The following is a 26,014-nucleotide window of genomic DNA, read 5'->3' as shown; positions in this document are numbered from 1 at the left end:
TCAATGGAATATAGGGGGAGTCTGGTAAACCAACTCAGTGATCCTCCCTTCAACGAGGTTGGGAACACTCGACATAAAAACAACATTGTCCGAGGTATACAAACTCATGAGTAGTGTATACATCCATGTGTTCATCAGGATCGATCATCGCGTCGTAACGGTCTATGTTCAGTCCCTTCCACACGAGTGGAAGCTGCACTCCCATCACATAGTCAGTGAATGGATGTCTTCAAGATATGTCCAAAGCGCCGGACATAGGTGTTGAACCAAGTGGTGTCAAGTTTTGAAGAATCCAAATCCTTTGAAGGATGTTGAAGCCTCTGCTATGCTTGATGTTGCTGTGCTGCCTTGGCTTAGTTCTGAGGTAGTTTATATGTTGTAATCCACCCTTTGATTAAATCTAAAGCATTAGCATTCTCAATCTTTGTGAAAGTAAAATGTTTTCAAACTAAGTTAAAACAACCGATTGTTTTGTCGAAACAACCGATTGTTTATACTTAGGTGTTTTGAGGAAAAGATTGAAAACTGTTTTTAAAATGGTTGAACTGTTAAGTACCAAAACGACCGATTGATTCGAGGAAACAACCGATTGTTTGTTTTGGGACCATAACAAAAAAACTGTTTTATGTTTGACTGAGCTTTAAATGATTTAACTGCTTACGCTCCAGTCATTAAATGCTTTGACCAATCTTTTAATGCAATTTAAGAGTTTGTTAAGATTTGATAACAAACTATATCTTTGAATATATTCAGAAAAACAGATTGGAGATTTAAGAATCTTTTGACAAGTTTTTCCTAATAGTTTTGAGTTTTTCAAAGAGCTGAAATTGCTAAGAGTTTGTGATTGATCAAAGTGTATGGAATAGGATTATGCTTGTATTGATTTCAGATTATCTTCTGTAACAAGTGTAATCCTTGTACTCTGTTGAACAAGTATTCGTTTATGTGTTTTGTTGAGATTGGCTGTGTGTTCTTGAGGGGATCAAGATCAGCAATCTTAGTGTTGGTGAGTTGACCAAGGAGAGTGTGTTTCTTGAGGTGTTCAAGGTCATTCTCTTGGTTGTTGTGTAAGTGATCAAGGTGTGATTGCTTAGTGGATTTTCTCAAGGTTTCTGAGAAGACTGGATGTAGCTCTGGGTTTGGAGTGAACCAGTATAAACATATGTGTACAATCTCTCTATCTCTAACTCTTTAATTTCAGTTTATTTGTTGTTTGCTGGTATAAACAACCGATTGTTTCTACGAAACAACCGATTGTTTTTCTGGTACTACAACTTTTGCTTGCTGTTTTGGCGAACTGAATTTCTGAATCAATTGTTTCCTAAGATAAATTCATTCTAGTTTTAAAAAGTTTGCGAAAACCCTCTTTAAACAATTCACCCCCCCCTCTAGTTTAAAACCATCTTTTCTAACAATTGGTATCAGAGCTTGGTTCTTGAAAGTTATTCAAGTTGATCCTAAAAATCTTTTTAATGGCTGATAGACTACCTTTTGGGGAAGGTGCTTCAATTAACAGACCACCTTTGTTTTGTGGTTTGAACTACCAGTTTTGGAAAGTAAGAATGAAAATATTTATGGAATCTCTTGACAAAGGAATTTGGGATGCAATTGAAAATGGTCCTTTTATCCCAAAGTTTGAAAAGGATGGATCTGTCATTGAGAAACCATGGTCTCAATGGACTGATGTAGAAAGCAAAAAGGCCAAATTCGATTGCATTGCCAAAAATATTATAACATCTGCTTTAAATTCTGACGAGTTTTTCAGGGTCTCGCAATGCAAATCATCAAAAGAAATGTGGGACACTTTGGAAGTCACTCATGAAGGAACAAATGAGGTGAAAAGAGCTAGAAAGCATGCTCTTATCCAAGAGTATGAGATGTTTAGAATGCTTAAAGGAGAAACAATTGCTGAAGTGCAGAAAAGATTTACGCACATCATCAATCACCTTATGAGCCTAGACAAGACCATTGATAAAGAAGAGCTGAACATCAAGATCTTGAAATGTCTTGATAGAGCATGGCAACCAAAGGTAACTGCTATTTCCGAATCTAAAGATCTAACATCATTAAGTGTTGCTTCTTTGTTTGGAAAGCTTAGGGAACATGAGCTAGAGATGAATAGACTCAATGTTCAAGAGAGTGAAGATAAGCACACAAGGAGCATAGCCTTGAAAGCATCCAAGCACAAGGGAAAGCAAGATTCCAGGGATGATAATGATGAGGAAAACCTTAGCTTGCTGTCAAGAAAATTCAGCGAATTCCTAAACAGAAACCGCAACAAAGACAACAACAAGGATAGGTATGGAAACAAGAAACCCAATGAATTCAATTCCAATAACTATACTTGTTCTGGTTGTGGTGAGCAAGGTCATATAAAGGCTGATTGTCCAAACAAGAGCAAAGAGAAAAAGACTAGTTACAAGGAGAAGAAAGGCAAGACAAAAAGAGCCTACATAGCTTGGGATGAAAATGAGGTGTCATCATCAAGTTCTTCATCAAGTGAAGATGAAAAAACAAACATATGTTTGGTAGCTGAAAATGATGATGAATCTTGCAGCTCAAGTGAGGTAAGTTCATGTGCTTCCTTAAATGAACAAAATTACAGTGAATTGCTTGAAGCTTTTCAAGAAACACATGATGAAGCTAATAGATTGGTTCTTTCAAACAACCGATTGAAAGATCTTAACAGTTGGCTTGAAAAGAGAGTTAAATCACTTGAAGAGGATCTGAAAAAAGCAAAAAGTGATTTTGAAAAATTGGAAAATCATTTCAAAAGTGCCTCGTGCAAGTGTGATACACTCATTTGCGAAAATTGTGAAAATGTTGAGAAAAAGGTTCATTATCTTGTTAAAACTGTGGACAAGCTTTCAAAGGGGAAATCAAACTTTGAGAATGTCTTGGCATCTCAAAGCTGTGTTTTTGGAAAGGCTGGTTTAGGCTTTAATCCACAAAACAAGCAAGATAAGTTTTCAAAAAGTTTTTCAAGAAAATCAGAAAAACAACCGATTGTTAAGACGAAACAACCGGTTGTTACATGCTTTTACTGCATGAAGAAAGGCCACTCTGTTAGGTTCTGTAAAATAAGGAAATACTCTGTTCCAAGAGGTTTTATGAAATGGATTCCTAAGGGATGTGATGTTTCTAACTACAAAGAAAAGTCAAAAGGACCCAAATTTGTAAGGGGACCAAATCTTGCAACTTGAAATCTTTTATGCAGGAAAACTAAAGAAAAAGAAGAGACTGAGTCATCTGATCAAGCTGTTGAAGAAAAAGGCAGTCATAGAAGCTGAATCAATGCTATGCAAAAGACCTCAACAGTGAAAAGAAGTTTCTTAATCATAAAGCACATTGCTCATTGAAGAATCAACATAAGGATAAGACTTTCCTTTATTTGTTCTTAATTTCTGTTTCAAAGTTCTTTCTTATGGTTAAACAATCTTTTTATAATCAATGTCATCTGCTTTGAACTCCTTCTGCTCATGGTTAAAATTCAAAAACAAGTTTTTTAACTGCTGCAGAAAAACAACCGATTGTTTCTTCGAAACAACCGATTGTTTTGGGTCTGACAACACTATGTAAAAATTGTTTTAATTGCTATTTTGAATTTCTATCCGTTGCAGATCAATTCAAAAGAGAGAATCTTGGTCAAAGAATCTGTGTTGAAAGCTGATTGTGTTCAGAGAGAAGTTACAACAGTCATAAAGGAATATATTCCAAAATCTTGGAATTTCAAGAGCCTTAATGACTAGTCAAAGATCACATGTGAAGACCATGTGATTTTCAGCTTTTTCTGACATTTTCTGTGCAGAAGCAGAGTCAAGTTCTCCCTCTCTAAAAACCAGGTACCCATTGAATGAAATTAAATTCAAATTGATTCTTTTACTGCTATAAAATCTGGTGCAGATTTCTTCCACAAGAACAACCAATTGCAACATCTCTTGCAAAAATCTGTGAAGTCAGTTCTCCTCTGTTTTCGTCTCTGCCATCATGGAATCAACTCCTCCCACCTCAAAAAGAGTCAAAACCAGGGCTGTAAGGTCTGGAGGAAGGCTAGAAGGCTGGTTTTCTGGAGACTATGATCTCATTAAGAAGTATAGGTATGAAACAAGTATCAAGAAGATAAAAAACCCCAAGGTTGTATGCTTTGATTGGCTGAAAAGTCAAAAGCTTGATAATGTGAGAAGGCTGCTTAATGATCAATCTCTCAGAAAGTTCCCGGAGATGAAGGGAAACATTTATCCAGATTTGGTGAGGGTGTTCTACACAAACTTGAAGTTTGTGGGAAACAATCTAGTTTCTCATGTGAAGGGTGTAGAAATGGAGATATCTCATGATGTATGGACTGTTGTTGCTGGTCTTAAGTTCTCTGGTCTGAGAATCAACAAGGGAAACCTTGGAGAGGTGGAGGATTTTAACAAAATCCAATTCTACAAAAGTTGCTTGAAGAATAAACATGCTTAAGTTAGTACATGCTCGGTTGGAGGTTTGAAGCTTGATGAGAGATTGCTTGCTCTCATTGTAACTTGGATTCTAACTCCAAGGGGGAGTAATAATTCTGTGCTAACTGAAGAAGATCTGGTTTATATCTTCTGCATCACCAAGAAAATCAAAATCAATTGGATCCATATCATCAAAGAACACATGCAAAAAGCCACGAGGTTAGGAGATTATCGTTATCCATATGCTGTTTTGATATCTAAATTTCTACTCTATTTTGAAGTTAATCTTGAAGATGAAACTTCTGAGTTGGTCAAGTCAACTCAAGAGTTGAGCAATGGATCACTCAGCAAGATGGGTTTTACAAAGTAGGTGGAAAATGGATAAGCAAGGATGGTGATCATGGTGCCTCATCTAGTGGTGCTGCTAATCTTGAACAAGATGAACCTGCTGATATGGATGTTCAAAATGAAGATCAACCTGAAGATTATCAAGATGCTGGACCTAGTGCTGGTGCTAGAGATCAGGAAGATGGAATGCCAACCATGTCTTCTTTTCAAAGATACATGATCAATAGGCTTGATACTTTTGCGAAGAATCAAAGAAATCTTCATGATCTGTGTGTTAGCAACTTCCAGAACATTGATAACAGATTCAACAACATGGATGCAAGATTCATGACTCTGGATGAACAGATTGAAGCTGTTCAGAATCAAATCTTTGATCTTCAGTTTGCTGATGAAGAAGAATGAAGGAAAAACAACCGATTGGTTATCGAAATAATCGATTGTTTTCTAGCTGTTACATCTGGTTTTTAAATTTCTTTCTTTCTGTTGTTGCTGCTTTAATTCTGATGTAATCTAAACAATATCTTGTTTTAATATCTTATCTTTGTTTATTTGTGAAGACAAATAGGGGGAGAAATATGTTGTGTTTTAAGTTTCTGTTTTCAGTTGATAAAACAGTTTGGGTTATGTAATATGTTCTGATATTTAGTTCTGAAGGTTATTAACTGTTTATCTGTGTGCTAACAAAATATCAGAAGTTCAATGTTTTGCTCAAAGTTCTATTGCAGGAACTGCTTCAGATTTAATCAGGTACAACAAACTACAACAAACGCTCCAGTCATTAAATGTTTTGACCAATCTTTTAATGCAATTTAAGAGTTTGTTAAGATTTGATAACAAACTATATCTTTGAATATATTAAAAAAAAAACAGATTGGAAATTTAAGAATCTTTTGACAAGTTTTTCCTAAGAGTTTTGAGTTTTTCAAAGAGCTGAGATTGCGAAGAGTTTGTGATTGATCAAAGTGTATGGAATAGGATTCTGCTTGTATTGATTTCAGATTATCTTCTGTAACAAGTGTAATCCTTGTACTCTGTTGAACAAGTATTCGTTTATGTGCTTTGTTGAGATTGGCTGTGTGTTCTTGAGGGGATCAAGATTAGCAATCTTAGTGTTGGTGAGTTGACCAAGGAGAGTGTGTTTCTTGAGGTGTTCAAGGTCATTCTCTTGGTTGTTGTGTAAGTGATCAAGGTGTGATTGCTTAGTGGATTTCCTCAGGGTTTCTGAGAAGACTGGATGTAGCTCTGGGTTTGGAGTGAACCAGTATAAACATCTGTGTGCAATCTCTCTATCTCTAACTCTTTAATTTCAGTTTATTTGTTGTTTGCTGGTATAAACAACCGATTGTTTCTACGAAACAACCGATTGTTTTTCTGGTACTACAGCTTTTGCTTGCTGTTTTGGCGAACTGAATTTCTGAATCAATTGTTTCCTGAGATAAATTCATTCTAGTTATAAAAAGTTTGCGAAAACCCTCTTTAAACAATTCACCCCCCTCTAGTTTAAAGCCATCTTTTCTAACAATAGGGAATAGCTTGTTCAAGTACGAATCGTCCATGGTTTCTTGGGTACGAGTGGGCTTTGGCTCTTCAACGGTCTTAGTGGCAGTGGGCGAGGTCTTGCTTGGTCCGGTAGATAGACCCCCATCGGACAACTTCTTCTTCATCTTTTCATTTTCCTTTTGGAGAGCTAGAATCTCCTCTTCATTCTTCTTTTTCATCTTAGCCATTTCTCTCTGTAGAGACATCAACAGTTTCATATGCTTAGCTCCCGATGTCCTATCCTTCACCATATTTCTGGTTGACACCATTTGATTTCTTCTTTCTTCCAATTCTATTAGCCCCACGAAGGCCGCCAATTATTCTCGAATAGGGTTGGAATCAAGAGAACGATTGTCTTCCTTCTCAGTCGGTCGGTCTACCTTTCCTCCTTCCCTCTTGAGATGGTCTTCGTGTTCTCCTTTCACTTCTTTACTCCTCGTCTTCGTAAACTTCAAACTCGGATGGTACGTGCAAAAGGCACTCCGACGCTCAAGTGAGATTTGGGTGTTCAGCGATACTATTAGTATTGCATGATGACGTATATGATTCTTAAAATTTGTGCCTATTTATATAATTATCATGAGTCTTTTTTTATTGGGCCGGATTAGGGTTATGGATCATGATTAAAAGTGTATTACCTAATGTTTGATCATTGATTAGTTTTGTTAATCTTCTGTAAGGAATAATGAATTTGGTCATGTCAGATGACTCTAACCGAATGCTGAGATCTCTATCAGTCGTACGGACTCGACCAGTAGAATAATTACAATATAATTCTTTTGAGATTTAATCAAATTTTAAAATATTTAAAATATAATAATATACCTAGTTTAATAAAATTGTCATCGTTATAGTTATATAAAATATTATTATGTATTAGTTATAGATTATTATACGTAAACTGAAATTATTATTAGGGATTTGAGTGGCTCGGTATCTTCGCCTTCAATTTTTGCTTATTGTGTGCATTTTCTACCTTCAAGGCGTTTACCTCTTTCGCGCTTTCCCTTTTCAAGCTCTTCAATTCTTCTCTCAACTCCTTGATCAACGCCAATGGTTTGGCCTCCAGAACTTGCTTTTTCTCTCGTGGTAACCATATAGCTAATCATCTTCAACTCACAATGGCGCCAAAATATTCTTGCAAGAATCGTGTAAAAAGATCAAATATCCTCTAATCGGCTCAGAATAACTGACACTTCACCTTCCTCCTGCTAAAATCTGGGTAGCTTGTTATCTTTGGATCTGATCACAGTATGCGGCTCACGATGTCTTTGATTTTCCAGTCAACACATCTCGACAAGTGAAGACGTGTGTAGCTGCAAAGAAATTTCAACTTTCAAGACCTTTTTGCGTTAAAGCAGATTATTTATGTTATTTCACTTACTTTTTTACCTTTTTTTAGTGTCAATTTATATACATTTATGATGGACCATGATACGTAACCGAGATGTCGATATGATTAATATTGTTTCAAACTTAACTATAAATACTCTAAGCGACTATTATATACATTAAATATAATTAATTTTGTTTAAAAACTAGCTATAAGCAACGTGACTATATCGCATACGAACATTGATACGACACAGATATGGATATGGAGATACGTAAAATTTCTAATGTAGGACACAGATCTATATATTATATAATTATGAATTATATAAATTGATAATAAAGATTTATGTACACAAACATGTTTTAGATTATTTTTTGGAGTAGAAAGATGTTTTTCATGATTGGTTCACAAGGATTTGTTTCTTATTTTTATAATCATAATAACAATTTATACAATAAAGTTTAAATTTTGAGAAAATTAATATACTTTCCTTTTTTTAAAATTGTGTTAGAACCGTATTAGAATTGTCATAAATCTAACAAATATTTTTTGAATTGGACACTTCACGAATACCTATCCTATAGATGTCATACGAGTGTCGGTGTCCGGTATCGGACACCGACACGTCATTTAAAAGAAGTGTCCGAGCTTCATAACGTGGTAAAAACTCTAAACAACTATTATATAGTAAAACATGCCACACATACCACCGACATGTAAAATTTGTTTGAAAGCTAACCAGTCCAATTAATATTAGAACTACCTATCATAAATACAATTAATTGTACAACTACTACTTAGTACGACAAAATAAATACGAAAGACCTAACCACGAAACATTTTCTTAAATATACAATAAACCATGAATAAAAATAGACTTAATTACTTTATTATTTATTTAATTTGATATTTTATTAAAAGTATAACAATATAATTCTTTTGGGATTTTAATCAAATTTTAAAATATTTAAAATATATAATATAACTAGTTTAATAATATAATAATATAACTATTTTAGTATTTAGTGCTGATAATATAGTAATAAAGACATATTTTTCTCTTGTATAACATGTTTATTTATATAAGATTTAATTACCTTATTCGTCTTTACATTTAAGACTAATATTCGATTTAGTATAGTTAAAAAAATCAATTTGGTCTCTATATTTTTTAAAATATATTCAAAATGGTCTTTTCTGTTAAATCGCATGAAACGACGTTAAGTGGAACACCATGTAAACCACTCAAACCCTAATGCGCCGTGCCGTGAAGCTGCGGTTTTCAAATCCCTCTATGTATACCCAATCGATAGAACATGCATGACCAGATCCCGTTCTCCACATTCTCTAAGCTCTCCTTCAACGCTCTCGAATACTATGATCGTTCATATGATCGCATCACCTCCAAAAATGAACGTCGTTTTGAGTGTTTCAAGAATCAGAACTTCTTCAAAGTCATCACCACCGACGATCCTGTTGTACATAGACTCGTGAATGAGGACAAAGCCACGGTTAAGGAGAAGTGGAACCGGCTGCCCCCGGCGAAGTGAGCTTGAAGGCAGGGTTGAAAGAGAAAGAAAAAACTCACATCTCTCTGCCACATAAGCCATTCTCTATGCTACATAAGCCCCTCTCTCTACCACATAAGCAACACTTGACGTAGTAAATTGAGATTTAACGGAAATGACCATTTTGGATACATTTTGAAAAACATAAGGACCAAATTGATTTTTTTAAAAACCACTGTACTAAATTGAATATTGGCCCTAAATATAGGGACGAATAAGGTAATTAAATATTTATATAGCTTGTAATGAACGATATTATTAATGAACCATATTTAGTGTGTATCATTATAAAAATATAACTCTATCTTTATATATTTACATTAGCCGGTTGGATGATCTTTGATACCGAGTGCGACTGGATTGTCCAACTCCGAACGGTACAATATAAAATATGATATGTAAACTGAAATTATTAATATTTGTTTATTAAAACTGTACTTCTGGTTGGATAGAAAATTGTCAGATTATTACATAATTTTACATTAAATTGAAAAAAAAAGAAAATTAGTCAAGAATGGGACAGATAAAGAGAATATATTGAAGATGCCTACATCATAGAAGTTTCTATAATGTTGAAGGTTTAAATACGTTAGAAGTAAAAGGAGCGTGGCATGTCGTGGAAGGTGTAAAATGGTATTATCAAGTAAAGATTAATCCCATGGTTATTATTCATAGTCTATTTCTCACCACTTTCACCTTAACATTGCTATATAACAACACCAAGCTTTGCACTCACCATTTTTATTTATTTTTAAGTGAAAAACAAATTAATAAATAAAAGGTATTTCAGTGATTCCTCGATCCTTGTACAAGTATGAGAATCTAATATTCTAACCTCTTAACAAAAACTTATCTCCTAGGAACTTTAACTGACCTCATACAAAACAAAGGCTCAAGACACCAATTTGAATATGAAAAACTTACATCGTGCGCTTTAGACGTAATCCAAGACCAAGTCTTCATTTGACCCATAGTGAAAATTTCAATGCGATCGACCCTACCTCCTCTGAAAATCCTCTTATTCCTATGTGACCACAATTCTCCTACAACTGCTATCCACACACCGCCCCAAATTTGATTTACACTTTCCTTGACACCATTCATCATTAAGCTTTTAAAATGAATTTTTGGCTCCCTATGATCCGTCGTTGCCAACCTCATCCACTTAGACCACATGAGCCAAGCTACTCTACATGTGTACAAAAGATGGGATGTGGTTTTCTCTTCCTCCTCGCACAGACAACACTGGTATTCATGCATAACCCCCTTCTAACCAAGTTTGATTTAGACGCTATTTTGTCTTCTAGAACCCTCCATGTTGTGAGATGTGAAGATGGTTGTGCCTTCAGCCTCTAGAAATCTCCATACAATTCCCTTTCAATCCCAAGAACATCATCATTAAGAACTTTGTACGCTGATTTTACCGTGAACACTGCTGACCCTTTTGTCTTTCCTAACCCAAAAATCATCCTTATCCAGCTTTACCCTCTGATCTCCCAATACTTGCATCAACTAATGTTCCTGAGTCTTTTCCCATTCAAACATATTCCTTCTCCATTAGATCTTCCACTTCCATTATGAGTTTTGTGACCTCTCGCCCCCTTGCCAAACGGACAAATCCTTGTTGGAGCTGATGGTGAAAAGTCTCGGAAAGGCGTCCTTGAGATTCAGGTTGCCTACCCATTTATCCTCCCAAAACCTTATCTCCCTCCCATTTCCTACCTCCTAAGAAAAAGTATCCTCAAAACTGTTTTTCCACTCGTCAAGAGACCAAACCTCTTTCAAATCCCTCCACCAAAGAGAATTTGTTATGCTTTTTCTTCGACTTCAAAGATCCCTCTAACCACCATATTTTGAATCTAGAACTTCTTTCCACAAACCCGTGTTCTCGGATCCTAAACTCCAGATCCACTTGTCCAACAAAGCAAAGTTAAAACGCCTTAAACTTATCACATCGAGCCCTCCATCCTCTTTTGACTCACAAACCTTTTTTCACGAAACCCAAGCTAGTGTGGACGATCTACGGTAGAACAACTACCCTAGAATGGAAGATGAACTACGGGGGAAAGTTTCGGAGCTTGCGATTTCAATACTTTGGGAAGCTATCAAAAAGATGAGAGGCCTCCCAGAAGAAGTTCAAAAGATTAAATATGAACTTGTACGCTTGCGAGATTCCATCGATAAAGAAGATGAAGAGGCTGAAGCTGAAAGAGATGACACTCGACGTCCAGAAAAGAAGAGAAGGTTGATGCAGTTGAGAAAAGTATCTTTTCTCGAGGAAGATGTGATTGACTCATATAACATCCGTATTGGAGATGTTCCTCCAACGGTACCTTTATTATCTAAGGCTGTTCACTACATCCGAACTCTGATCCCTCGACTTCAAATATCAAATAAGATTGAAGATATTAAAGGGCAATATCCACCAAGATCAAGCACTTCTGGAGAAAATAAAAGGAATCCATCGCACCAACGTCGATGGGATCCTCTGGAGACGCAAGAGGAGGTTGTTGGCCTTGTTGAACCAACAAACATACTGGAACGTTTGTTGAAAGACGGACCAAAAGAACGCACTGTGATTTCTGTTGTGGGTATTCCAGGAGTTGGGAAAAGCACTCTTGCCAAGCATGTTTTTGACAAGTTCCATGCAGACTTTGAATGCCATGCAGTGATCAGAGTCTCTCAAACCTACACTGTAGAAAAACTGTTGATGGATATGATACAGCAGCTTTGCAAGAAAGAAACTCCTTCTAATATTTCTACGATGAGTCTATACCAGTTGACAACAGAAGTCAGAGATTGCTTGCACAAGAAGAGGTATGTTATCTTATTTGATGACGTGTGGAATGAAAACTTTTGGGATGACATTCAATCTGCTTTGATTGATGATAAAAATAAAAGTAGGATAATAATCACAACAAGGCTCGACGAACTTGGGTACTTAGGATCTACTTTGGTTGAAGTATATAAGCTGGAAGAACCGTTAAGTGAAGATGAATCTTTGAGATTGCTCCACAAAGCATTTAAGTATGGTTCCGCTGGAAGCTGTCCAAAAGAACTTAAACATATATCTCTTGAAATTGTGAGGAAGTGTAAAGGTTTACCTCTAGCAGTTGTGGTCGTTGGTGGTCTTTTGGCTCAAAAGGAACAAAGTGCCTATCAATGGAGACTGTTTAGTGAAGAGTTCAATCGTAACTTAAACGATATAACAGAAATTATAGGTTTGAGTTATGATTATTTGCCATTCCATCTCAAATTATGTTTATTGTATTTCGGAATGTATCCGAAAGGCTATGAAATTGAATCTGATAGATTGGTCAGGCAGTGGGTAGCTGAAGGATTTGTTACACCTGATGATACCCAGAAATCTTTAGAAGAAGTTGCACATGAATATTTGTTAGGGTTGGTCAATAGAAATTTGGTGCAAGTGTCTTCATTTTCCATGAAAGGAAAAGTTAAAAAATGTTGTGTTCATGATTTAATACACGACATGATCCGTAGAAAAGTCAAGAATACTTGTTTTGGCGAGTTTATTGGTGCTGGGCATGATCAATCTGAGTCAAGTGAGTTGGTTCGACGTCTGACAATTGCAACCAATGATGTAATTAGAAGTACTGAAAACTCACTCATTCTGTCAATTATAATCACCATTCCAGAAAAACAAGAAGACTCATGGTTTGTGCAATTGGAAAGCAAAATTCTTGAAGACAATATGCCATTGAAGGTACTTGACTATGAAGATTCTGGATTACCTTTTGTTCCTAAAATGTTGGGGAATTTAATCCACCTGAGGTATTTAAGCTTTAGGGGAACACAGATAGAAAGTCTTCCAAAATCCATTGGTAAGCTCCTGAACTTGGAGACCTTGGATATACGAGAAACAAAAGTGTGTAAGATTCCAAAGGAGATCACCAAGCTTCAAAAGTTACGATATCTTCTGACACCTAACTGTGCATCTTCTTCAATTGAATGGAAGGATATTGGAGGCATGACAATGCTACAAAAGATACCACAAGTGCGTGTGGAGTTTGATGAAGTGGCGATTAGAGAGGTGGGAAAGCTAAAGCAGTTAAGGGATCTGAGGGTACTTTGTTTCAGCGGAGAGCACAACAATTTTCTTTGCTCTTCAATAGAGAAGATGGAACACTTGCAGGCACTACGCATTGAAACATCTGGTCATCACCGCAGTGAAGTAGTCGACTTGAACATTACGTTACGAAATTCTAAACTTAAGAAGCTTTTCCTTGATATGAAGTTAGAAAGGTTACCAAATTGGATTCCTCAACTCCATAATCTTGAGAGATTGACCTTACGCCACTCTGACTTAACCAATGATCCGTTGAAATCACTAAAAGATATGCCTTGTTTGACGGTTCTCTCTTTAACCCACGCTTATGAAGGTCAAACTTTGCATTTTCAACGTGGAGGGTTTCGGAAACTAAGGAAGCTAATTCTCTCAAATCTTTGGAACTTGAATTCGATCCTTATTGATAAGAGAGCACTTTATTCTTTGGAATATTTTGAGTTGACATGCCTTGATAAACTCAAAAGTGTGCCTGTGGGCATTCAACATCTGAAGAAACTTAAATGTCTTGATGTCGCTTCTATGCCAACTGAATTTGTGGACAAAATTGATCGCATTGGTAAAAAGAAGCACTGGAGCATCAATTATGGCTATATGTGATCAGTGGTATGTATTTAGCATGATAAGATTTTCACCACTATAATCTTATTTTGTGTTAATATTTTATGCTTCGAATTGGTAGGTGTTGACCTCAACTCTTGAATTACGTTGTTTAGTTTAGATGTTCATAAGTGTGATCATGATAAACACTTGAAACGTGCGATTTAGGAATAAGTTTAGTCTTTTTGTGGTGTTTGTGAAAGTGTATACTTAGTGTAAATTTAGTATTTAGGCACATTATAAATTTATGTACATTTGATTGTGTTAACTTTAATTGATGTTCTTTAGGGTTTAGGGTTCTTAATTCTAGATGTTCCACTCACTTGTATACAATTGTGAATTTTAGGTGTGCTATGATACGAGTGAAGATTCCCTCAAGTGCTCTCTCTTGCGACCCTTGAAAGGGTGGATCTGGATTTGATGCATCAAAGTGCAAGTGCCGTCATTTTCTGATGATGTTTTCTAAGCTTCCTTCTTTCTCATTCTCTTTTCTTTTCCAAAATGTGTTTCTAAATTGTAGTTTGGGGTGAAGAATCCTAACTGGAACTTGATGTTTTTATGTAATTGAAGTTCATTTTATTTTATTTTATCAGTAAACAATATAATGAATAAAAATGTAGCATTTTGAGGGGTGTTTATTTCTGTGATCGCAATGAGTTCATAAATTGTTCACTTCACCATAAGTTATCTTATTCTCTCTTGACCATTTCAAAATTGGAAGACTATAATTGGATTTAATAAAGCAACATTATTGGAGATACTGTAATTCTTGTCTTAATTGTAAATTTTTAAGGAGTTAGGGCTTTCACTAAAGAAAAAGGTTTCTCACTCAAACTATAAACTTGAGGTTTATTACTAATATTATTTCAATTAGTTAGATTTTAAAATTTGTAAGTAAAATCTGGTTAACTAATTATATATATATATATATATATATATAAAAGTTTAAAATCAATAATATAAACTAATTTAGATATAAATAATTTCTTTTAATTTTTAGAATAATATCTAATTTAATCAATATAATAACTAATTATTTTTAATCTTTTAAAACTATTTTCTATTTAATAATTTTTTCTTATAATATTTTTTTTCATTATATTTATTAATTTATCTTGAGAATTATTCTCAAAATGCTCGCAGATGATTTACTCTTATTTTTTTATTCCTTAATTGCATTATACTTAACTTTGATTCATGCATATATGTTTTCTACTTCCATGTTAAAGATGATTATTCTAATTTATTTTATAGCTTAATTTAATTTATTTCATTTTGATGTGTTTGGTGATATTTTGGCATTTATTTTAATATTTTTTTGTTTTCTCTCGTAAATCTCATTGATGGAAACTCTAAGGTCTCCTACTCAATTGCACCTGGTGGTTCTCTTTAATCCAATAATTGGTTCTCTTTACTACAATATCATTATACTTTTTTCTATTTCTATAATTTGTAATTATTATTGCATATTTAAATTGAAAATTATGACATATTTTTACAAATGTATATTTTTAAATTGAAAATTATGACATATTTTTTATTTTTAAAATTAATTTATATTTGACCAAGGTTTTTGCTATCAAATTTAGAAACTAAATAATTGGTAGTTAAAACTTTGATTTATAATTAGATACCAATTTAAAAACTATTTAATAATAATAGAAACTAATTTAGAAACCAAATTTTGTTTTAGTTTCTAAAATGATCTCTAATTTAGTTACTATTGCAACTAATTATTTTTTGTCTTTAAAAATTAGTTTCTATTTTATGATTTTCTTGTAGTGAAAACTGAATGGAAGTTAATTTTAAAAAATATAAAAAAACTTAAATAATACACTAAATAGAGAAAACAAAATATGAAATTTAAAAATCAAATTTAAAGAAAAAAATATCTTTTCAAAATTTTGATGGGTAAAAAAAGCTATTATAACTGTTAAACTACCACCTGACAAATAAAATTAATTAAATCAACTACTATCTGAGAAATACAATAAATGCAATTTACTGATTCTTGATGTACCACAAAATAAATAGGCAAAAACAAACTCCTCTTCTTATCCGGCAACGTGTTGGTACACAAAAAACAGAAGTAGAAAACAAAAAAGTGATACTAATAAAATCCATGTGTTACGTGGTCATTATGTTATTCGTGTAGTATATATTGGTGTTGTTCAAATTTCTTCAACGATGCTTTATAATTTTTTTCTACCTCAATTCAATTTTAATTTGTTCTTAGTCAATACTTTATTGACCCTAGTGATTTGTTAATCACCTTTATAAAAAATAATTTTTTTTTTATCCGGTTTATGTTTCATTCCTGAAAAATTGTCAATGATAATCTCAAGGTTTGTATATATTTTCTTACTATAAGTAAATCATTAGTTTTGAAGATTTTCACTAAACCAAAGGTCAAAAAGTGTGTGATTTGATATTTCTCAAAGTTCATTAATTTTGATGCATGCATTCATGTGAACTTAGCTTGGATAATTAATATAAGCTTGGAGCAAACACTAACCTTTGCAATTCACCATATCAAAATTTATATTTTACTATTTTTATTTCGGCATCACAAAATGCACAAATAAAAACTAGTGCTCTCTCCATTTCATTTCTTCCGTCACAGATATATTAAGAAAAATAATTGATTTTTTTTACTAAAATTTCATTCCTCTTTTCCATTATTTATAATTATTGTATTTAAACCGAAAACAATGCATATCTTTCCTGTAACATGAAGTTTTTTTTAGTCTTAATTTTAGTCTTCAAGATACTGATACAATTGTAGTAAATAAATTATTGGAATAAGTTTTTATCAATTTCTTGTTTTTACATGACAAACAAATTTTTAATTTGGATTATATTATAATATTATAACATTCATGTTAATGATGAGTTAATATGAAATATTTTAACATCCTATTCCATATTGAAAATTCGTTTACCACTTAATAAAGTTTGTAATGACTCATTCCAATAATTTTTTTACTACTAAAAAGTCTAAAATTTAGATTAAGAATGAAAATCAATTTTACTTGTACAAAGATGAAAAACATATTTAATCCGTTTTATAAATAGATATTATATACTTAGAATTATTTTCGCGTCGAATTGGTTTATAGATGTATAATATTCTTTTTATCTAACTAATTTATAATTCATAATAAAAGAATTTAGATCAATGTGAGCACATATTTAAAGTACTATTAAAATAAAGTTGTAATTATTCTATTGAGAGAACTTAATGGAAGTTAATTTAAAAAATTATAAAAAAACTTAAATAACACACGAAATAGAGAAAACAAAATATGAAGATTACTTTAAAAATCAAAGTTAAAGAAAAAAAAAATCTTTTCAAAATTTTGATGGGTAAAAAAAACTATTAACTGTAAAACTACCACCTGACAAAATTAATTGAATCAACTACTATCTGAGAAATACAATAAATACAATTTAGCGGTCTTGAAGTACCACAAAATAAATAGGAAAAAAAAAAAACACAACCTGGTCGCAAAACATTTAATAAACATGCTGAAAGCTCAAAGTCACGTAGATGCACAAAATTTGCTGGAACAATATCATGAATAAAAGTAGACTTAATTACTCTTTTATTATTATTATTTATTTAATTTAATTTTTCACTATCAATAGAATGATTTATTACAGAAAAATCATTAAATAAAAATTAATTTTAAAAATTAAAATAATTAGTTAATATTTAACTAAACTAAAGACCATTTTATAAAATAAAAAATTATTGATATCTAAAATAATTTCCATTATCAATACAAATTTATAAAATAATTTTTAAATTGGTATCTAATCATGAACTACAATTTTTTTTTTCTACTTACTATTTTATATTTTAAATTAGTCTTTATTAATATTTTAGAATCTAATTTAGAATCTAAAGGATTAATAACATGAACCTTGATAGCTAATATATATACTAATTTAGAAATAATTTAATAAATTTTATTAATAATAAAAATCACTTTAGATATAAATAATTTTTTAGTCTCTAAAATAGTATCTAATTTAGTTAATTACAAATTATTTTTTGTCTCTAAATTTAGTTGATATTTAATAATTTTTTTTAATATTTAATCAAATATCTCTTAATTTTTAAAAATACAGCAATATACTTTTTTTTTATCAATTATAACTCATAGTTTGTTTTAAAACATTTGCTACTTGATAATTATAATAAAACTGAAAAAGTAATTTACTTTTATCCCAATTGAATGACAATCCACTTGATAATGTCTAGGGTGGTGTCTCATGCCTCATATCTAACTTAGTTGGGCTTGGGTTAAATGACTTCTCGCATGTGCATTATTGGACTTGCCTAGGCGAGTTGCAAAAAAAAGCCCCAATGTCACTGGAGTGATCTAACCTGGGCGAGATTGAGCTCGCTTGAGCGAGATTCTATGGGAACTTCTGGCTTGAGTGAGCTTGGGCGAGCTTTGGTGAGTGTTGGTGCACTTCAGCTTTCCCTTCTTAACTTTGTCTATTCTCCTTTTGCCCTTTCATCTCCATTCTTCCATAAAATCTTGAAATTAACATAAATTTGGGAATAATTCGTTCTTATTCAAATTAATATCACAAAATATGTAAAAATGTTTCTTATTCAAATTCATATCACAAATATGTAAAAATGTTTAAATAAATTAGAGGTTATATTATACTTATTTTATCAATTAATACTCCTAAGTGTCTATATTTTAATATGAAATATTACTAAAATATGACACTTATTAGGTAGAAACAAAGAGTTAAACAAACAAATTCCGAGAGAAATCCATAGAAAAGAAAATTTTAAGAGAATATGCATGCTTTTGAACACTTCACAAAAAGGTAATAATTTTGACTTGTATTCACAAAAATCTCAAAAACAACATTCTATTTTGACATTGCAAAGCATAAGGTAATGACCAAAACAAAAGAAAAATGTTTTTTAAACATAGGCCCTTAATTTTTCTAATAAAAACTTTTACAAAAATAATATAGAGCCTTATTTTCTTGTTATTTTCTTTAAACACATTTTGTTAGTAAAGAAACTTATTCAAATTTTATTTGTTATTATAGATGTTCGATTTAGGAGGAAAATAAAAAGAAATAACTAATAAAAGTTGTTGTCACTAAACATCAATCAAATAATGAGATAAATCCTTTTCAAGAGGGAGAGAATTATGAAAATCATCCAACCACCACACCACCACACCTATATCTTTGGTTAAGAGGAAAGAAGAAGATGAAGGCTTATGAGGAAGACTCTACACTTAAAAAGAGAATATTAGAATTTTCTTTCTTCTCAGTTGTACACATTGTATAATAGTAGATTTTCTTTATAAAAGTGTAGGCCTTTTTCTCTGCATTTTGTAGAACCATAACCCTAATTGGTCCTTGTTGGATAAGCAAATCGAGGAGCTAGTCAAACTTCGACCAACACACATGGAGTCCCACATAATGGAGAACATGGCCAAAATAGGCTAAAATGAGGCGCCACTCCTCCTCTCCCTTGGATGTGCCAAAGTTGCTCTCATGTGGAACCTTGTGTTGCATTTTACACTAGTGCAAAAAGAAAAAAATGATACTCTTTATTTAGTGTGGCTTTTGCGTTACCCGCTTTCGTAAAAAATGCGGTGACATTTATTAAATTATTTTGATTTACGAATGCGGCTATTTATATAGCCGCACTTGTAAATCAAAGTACTTGATTTACGAATGCGGCTATTTGTATAGCCGCACATGATTTACGAATGCAGCTATTTGTATAGCCACACATGATTTACGAATGCAGCTATTTGTATAGCCGCATTTGTAAATCAAAACTCTTTGATTTACGAATGCGGTTTTACCTTTAGCCGCATTCGTAAATCCTTTTTTACCCTAAATTTTGAAGCGCGCCACACACAATTTCATACTTTCTTTCTCGTCTTTGCCTTCGTTTCGCGTTCGCACTATGAGTTCGTCTCCTTCTGCTGCATCTGCATTCCATTTGTGCAATGTAAGTTTCTTAAACTCTCTTTCTTCCTCTTCATCTTCACAAATATATGCATAGATGTTTTTCGTTTTTCTTATATATGTTTCTTTCCTTGCATTGGTGGTCTCGAAGCACTGTTTCGTTGGCTGGCATTCGTTTTTCTTACATTGTTTGGTTTCTTGCATTGCTTAGTACTCTTTCATTGTCTTCGTGGGTTCTTGTGGGTTTTTTTGTTTGCTCCGTTGCTGCTTCCCTGTCTGTCGTCGCTTCTGCTGTCGCCAATAGCTCCCGTGATTCTTCATCAACGTTGCCTTCACACAAGATTGACGATGTTTTAAATTTTTTTAATGATTTGGCATATACAAGTGCGGCTACTTAGCCGCACTTGTAAATGGTATTTATAAATGCGGCTATATAGCCGCATTTATATTTCTTGATTTACAAGTACGTGTTGATCAAATGCGCCTATAAAACCGCATTTATAAATTCGAAATAGCCGCACTTGTTTTATGTTTCTGCACTAGTGTTAAGTCCTACACTCCATACAATATGAAGTGTAAAAGACTTGTGTATCTATAAATAAGACCACTTGTCCCTTGATCTTTAATTGAATAAGAATTGAGTTGCAAAATGAATACATTTTTATTGTGTTTTGAAGTCACCAAAATGGAAGTAATTTTATCCTAAGCTCCTTTACCCAGAATCTTTCTTTAAAAAAGGAGCTAAATTCCAAGTTCTCTCTATGATGTAGATGCTTACACCAGAACTTGTATAAGGATTGACTATTGAAGTACTTTAAACGACTATTAGCAACACAACCTACTAAGGAGGACATTAAGTGTGTATAACTACTACCTATGGCAAGTACAATCAATTGTACAACTACCCCTCTTGCTTTAGTACGGCAAAATAAATAGGAAAAAGAGCAAAACACGAAACATTTAATAAAGATGTTGAAAACTCAAAGTCTGTTTCGCCTAAACAGTGCACAGCAATTACATGAATAAAAGTAGGCTGAATTACTTTTATTTTATTTTATTCAATTTGAAATTTTATTAAAAGAATTAATTAATCGTTGTTAATTTTAAAATATGCTAAGGTTCAATAAAAAATTGGAGACACAATTTCAGACAAGTTCATCATGATTATTCTGCTTATATTATATTTTTGAAGGCTTAAATACATTAGAAGTAAAAGGACTGTGGTATGTTGTAGAACGTTAACACATAAAGTATTGCACTCACCACTACCACCACCACATAGCAAAACGCAGATGAAAACTACACTAAAATGGCAGAAACTGCGATGTCCTTTGCTCGCCAGTATATGCTCCCAAAACATTTTGAAGCTGTCAAAATGATGAGAGATCTCCCAAAAGAAGTTGCAGAGATTACAGAAGAACTTGGAAGCTTGCTAGATTTTATCGATGATGTAGATAAAGTGGCTGAAGCTGAAGAAGATAACAAGAGGCGTGAAAGAATGAAGGAAAGGTTGATGCGGCTGAGAGAAGCAGCTTTTCGCATGGAAGATGTGATTGATGAATATTGGATCCGTGTTAGAGAAAAACAACCTCAAGATGGTCCTCGATGGGTAGCTTTACTCTCTAAGGCTGTTCACTACATCAAAATCCTGATCCCTCGACTTCAAATAGCATATAAGATTCAGGATAACAAATCAGTTGTTCGTGATGAAAAAGGTAGTTTTCAAAGCCAATATTCTTTAGAAACAAGACTAAACAGTTCTGGAGAAAATCGAAATGTCACATTGCACCAACTTCAAATGGATCCTCTTCTTATTAAGGAAGAGGAGGTTGTTGGCCTTGCTGGACCTACAAAGATATTGAAAGATTGGTTGACAGAGGGACGAGAAGAACGCACTGTGATTTCTGTCGTTGGTATTCCAGGAGTTGGAAAAACCACTCTTGCCAAGAGTGTTTTTGACAAGGTCCATGACGACTTTGTGTGCCATGCAGTGATCACAGTCTCTCAATCCTACACTGTAGAAGGACTGTTGAGGGATATGATACACAAACTTTGCAAAGAAAGAAAGGAAGATCCACCTTCTAATATTTCTAAGATGGATCGAGGCTCCTTGGAAGAAGAAGTCAGAGATCGCTTGCACAAGAAGAGGTATGTTATCTTATTTGATGACGTGTGGAATGAAAACTTTTGGGATGACATTCAATCTGCTTTGATTGATGATAAAAATAAAAGTAGGATAATAATCACAACAAGGCACCAGATGGTTGCGGTGTTCTGTAAGAAATCTTCTTTTATTGAACTGCATAAGCTGGAAGAACCTTTAAGTGAAGATGAATCTTTGAAATTGCTCCACAAAAAAGCATTTAAGTATGGTTCCGCTGGAGGCTTTCCAGAAGAACTTAAAGACTTATCTCTTGAAATTGTGAGGAAGTGTAAAGGTTTACCTCTAGCAATAGTGGTCGTTGGTGGTCTTTTGGCTCAAAAGGAACAAAGTGCCTCTCAATGGAGACTGTTTAGTGAAGAGTTCAATCCTAACTTAAACGATATAACAGAAATTATAGGTTTAAGTTATGATAGTTTGCCAATCAATCTCAGATCATGTTTATTGTATTTCGGAATGTATCCGAAAGGCTATGAAATTGAATCTGATAGATTGGTTAGGCAGTGGGTAGCTGAAGGATTTGTTACACCTGATACCCCGAAATCTTTAGAAGAAATTGCACATGAATATTTATTAGGGTTGGTCCATAGAAATTTGGTGCAAGTGTCTTCATTTTCCATGGAAGGAAAAGTTAAAAAATGCCGTGTTCATGATTTAATACATGGCATGATCCTTAGAAAAGTCAAGGATACAAGATTTTGTGAGTATATTGATGGTGGGCATGATAAATCTGAGTCAAGTGGGTTGGTTCGACGTCTAACAATTGCAACCAATGATGTAATTAGAAGTACTGAAACCTCACTCATTCGGTCAATTATAACCATTCCAGGAAAACAAGAAGAATCATGGTTTGTCCAATTGGAAAGCAAAATTCTTAAAGATGATATGCCATTGAGGGTACTTGATTATGAAGATTCTGGATTACCTTGTGTTCCTAAAAAGTTGGGGAATTTAATCCACCTGAGGTATTTAAGCTTTAGGGGAACACAGATAGAAAGTCTTCCAAAATCCATTCGTAAGCTCCTGAACTTGGAGACCTTGGATATACGACAAACAAAAGTGTGTAAGATTCCAAAGGAGATCACCAAGCTTCAAAAGTTACGATATCTTCTGACACCTAACTGTGCATCTTCTTCAATTGAATGGAAGGATATTGGAGGCATGACAATGCTACAAAAGATACCACAAGTGCGTGTGGAGTTTGATGAAGTGGCGATTAGAGAGGTGGGAAAGCTAAAGCAGTTAAGGGATCTGAGGGTGCTTTGCTTCAGCGGAGACCACAACAATGTTCTTTGCTCCTCAATAAAGAAGATGGAACACTTGCAGGCACTACGCATTGAAACATCTGGTCATCACCGCAGTGAAGTAGTCGACTTGAACATTACGTTACCAAATTTTAAACTTAAGAAGCTTTTCCTTGATATGAAGTTAGAAAGGTTACCAAATTGGATTCCTCAACTCCATAATCTTGAGAGATTGACCTTACGCCACTCTGACTTAACCAATGATCCGTTGAAATCACTAAAAGATATGCCTTGTTTGACGGTTCTCTCTTTAACCCACGCTTATGAAGGTCAAACTTTGCATTTTCAAGCTGGAGGGTTCCAGAAACTAAGGAAGCTAAATCTCTCAAATCTTTGGAACTTGAATTCGATCCATATTGATGACACAGCACTGCCTTCTTTGGAATATTTTGAGTTGACATGCCTTGATGAACTCAAAACTGTACCTGTGGGCATTCAGTATCTGAAGAAACTTAAATTTCTTGATGTCCCTTCTATGCCAATGGAATTTGTGGAGGAAATTGATCGCATTGGTAAAAAGCAGCACTGGAGCATCAATTATGGCTATATGTGATCCGTGGTATGTATTTAGCATTATATGAGTTTCACCACTATGATCTTTTCTTGTGTTAATTTATGCTCAGAATTGAGAGGTGTTTACCTCAACTCATGATCACGTTTTTTACTTTAGATGTTCATAAGTGTGATCATGATAAACACTTGAAACGTGCGATTTAGGAAGAAGTTTAGTCTTTTTGTGGTATTTGTAAGTGTATACTTAGTGTAAATTTAGTATTCCATTATGATTATAGCAGATTATAAATTTATGTACATTTGATTTTGATAACTGTAATGTTCTGAATTCTAGATGTTCCACTGACTTCTGTATAATTGTGAATTTTAGGGAAGCTATATGATTTGAGTGAAGATTCCCTCATGTGCTCTCTCTTGCGACCCTTGAAAGGGTGGATCTGGATTTGATGTATCAAAGTGCGAGACCCTTCATTTTCTGATAATGTTTTCTAGGCTTCCTTCTATCTTTTCCTCTTTCCTTTTCCAAAATGTGTATCTAACTTGTAGTTTGGGTCAAGAATCCTTAATGCAACTTGATGTTATATGTAATTGAAGCTCATTTTCTATGATCGCTTATCTCCGTTTCTAATGCCTTTATAAATTGGTCACTTCACTTAAATTTGGCCATTACAATATTATGACCAAAACCAATATTAATTGTACAATTACAACCCCAAGCATGATCCATTTAAGTAATAATCGTAAAAAAACAAATGAACTAGCTGCATGTCGAACTTGCCAAAAACATATTAAATAATGGGGCATCGATACTCAAAGTTGGCCATATATAATGTTGAAGAACATTAAGTTTTGCACTCACCAAGAAGAAAACAAAGAAAAATAACTAAAATAGCAGAAACTGCATTGTCCTTTTGCTGGTCAGCATGTGGCTTCAAAGTTTTGGAAGCTGTCGAAATGCTGAGAGATCTCCCAAAAGAAGTTGCAGATGTCAAAGATGAACTGGAAGGCTTTCAAGATTTCATCAATGATGCAGATAAAGTGGCTGAAGCTGAAGAAGGTAACAGTAGGCCTGAGCGAATGAACAAAAAGGTTGATGCGACTTAGAGAAGGTGCTTTGTGCATGGAAGATGCCTTTAGTAACGATTTAGAAACTATTACTCAACAATAGTCAGTTATAGTTTCTCTTGTGGTGTAATACTTTTCATTCTCCCTCAGTTTCCCTTTCCTCTGTCTCACATGGTATCAAGAGCTCAAGCTCCTTCCATGGCTTCCACTCTTTTTTCTCCTCATTCTGAAAACAAGTTTTGCAACGAAAAAATGGAGCTTCCTCCTCCTCAGAATCTTTCTACTACTATGGATAAAAAGATCACTGATATAAGAAGTCAGAAACTGCTTGCGGCAATAAGAGGTATGTTGTTTTGTTTGATGGCATATGGAATGAAACATTTTGGGATGACATTGAATTAGCTGCAGTTGACAATGAAATTATTGACTTGCACACTTTTCATGGCTGCTAAATATGGTGGAGTTGGTTTTGATGTACACCAATTTATCAAACAATCCTTTGTAGTTACGGAAAGATATGCCAAATTTGTTGTCCATCTCTATCAAGGCCAGGGCCTATAAAGGTGAAACTTTGCATTTTCAAAATGCAGGATTTCAGAAACTTAAAGGAACTGGTGCTCTGAGATTTTTATGACTTGGAATCCATCTTTATTGATGAAGGAGCATTGCCTTCATTGGAGAAGCTTCGGTTAAAGAAAAACCCAATACTCAAGACTGTCCCTCTGACATTCTTCACTTAGAAAAACTCCAAGTCCTCGAAATCTGGTTAATGCCTATTGAACATAAGGACAACACTGCACTCAATGGAGGAGAAAAACATTGGATGGTCCAACATGTGTCCCATCTTAATATCATTTCTTCCCTCAGGGCCAAGAGATCAGACTTAGAATTTATAGACTTTTGAGATTTAGAAATGTAAGGTACATTTTTCTCTCTTCTTATTAGTATTAATTTTGTTGTGGATTGATACATGTCCCTTATTCTTTTCGTAGTAGAAATGTATTTGCTTCCTAACTTCTGAACTGATTTCTCTACTTTTTTTCTACCTTCTAGCATATGCTTTATATTTGTTTCTCTATATCACTCCAACAGA

The 26,014-nt window shown here is 33.8% G+C and overlaps 2 protein-coding genes across 2 annotated transcripts; both read left to right on the top strand.

Annotated features, from left to right (window-relative positions):
* Nucleotides 1-10,338: 10,338 nt before the first annotated feature.
* Nucleotides 10,339-14,552, top strand: LOC137831303 (disease resistance protein RPM1-like). The gene is made up of 2 exons (XM_068638927.1): nucleotides 10,339-13,920; nucleotides 14,261-14,552. Exon 1 carries the CDS (start codon nucleotides 11,275-11,277, stop codon nucleotides 13,912-13,914), a length of 2,640 nt encoding a protein of 879 aa, XP_068495028.1. The 5' UTR covers nucleotides 10,339-11,274; the 3' UTR covers nucleotides 13,915-13,920; nucleotides 14,261-14,552.
* A 6,497-nt stretch (nucleotides 14,553-21,049) lies between these two features.
* On the top strand, nucleotides 21,050-24,462 carry LOC137831302 (disease resistance protein RPM1-like). Its single transcript, XM_068638926.1, has 2 exons — nucleotides 21,050-23,902; nucleotides 24,227-24,462. Exon 1 carries the CDS (start codon nucleotides 21,188-21,190, stop codon nucleotides 23,894-23,896), a length of 2,709 nt encoding a protein of 902 aa, XP_068495027.1. The 5' UTR covers nucleotides 21,050-21,187; the 3' UTR covers nucleotides 23,897-23,902; nucleotides 24,227-24,462.
* The last annotated feature ends 1,552 nt before the right edge of the window (nucleotides 24,463-26,014 follow it).

Source organism: Phaseolus vulgaris, chromosome 6, assembly GCF_000499845.2.
Source record: "Phaseolus vulgaris cultivar G19833 chromosome 6, P. vulgaris v2.0, whole genome shotgun sequence".
In the NCBI taxonomy this organism is placed as follows: Eukaryota; Viridiplantae; Streptophyta; class Magnoliopsida; order Fabales; family Fabaceae; genus Phaseolus; species Phaseolus vulgaris.
The sequence above is the reverse complement of the archived record's forward strand: the minus strand, read 5'-3'. Positions and strand labels throughout refer to the sequence as shown.

Bases quoted from the DNA above. Each gene is read 5' to 3' on its own strand.
- LOC137831303 (XM_068638927.1), top strand. From the start codon at position 11,275: ATGGAAGATGAACTACGGGGGAAAGTTTCGGAGCTTGCGATTTCAATA.
- LOC137831302 (XM_068638926.1), top strand. From the start codon at position 21,188: ATGGCAGAAACTGCGATGTCCTTTGCTCGCCAGTATATGCTCCCAAAA.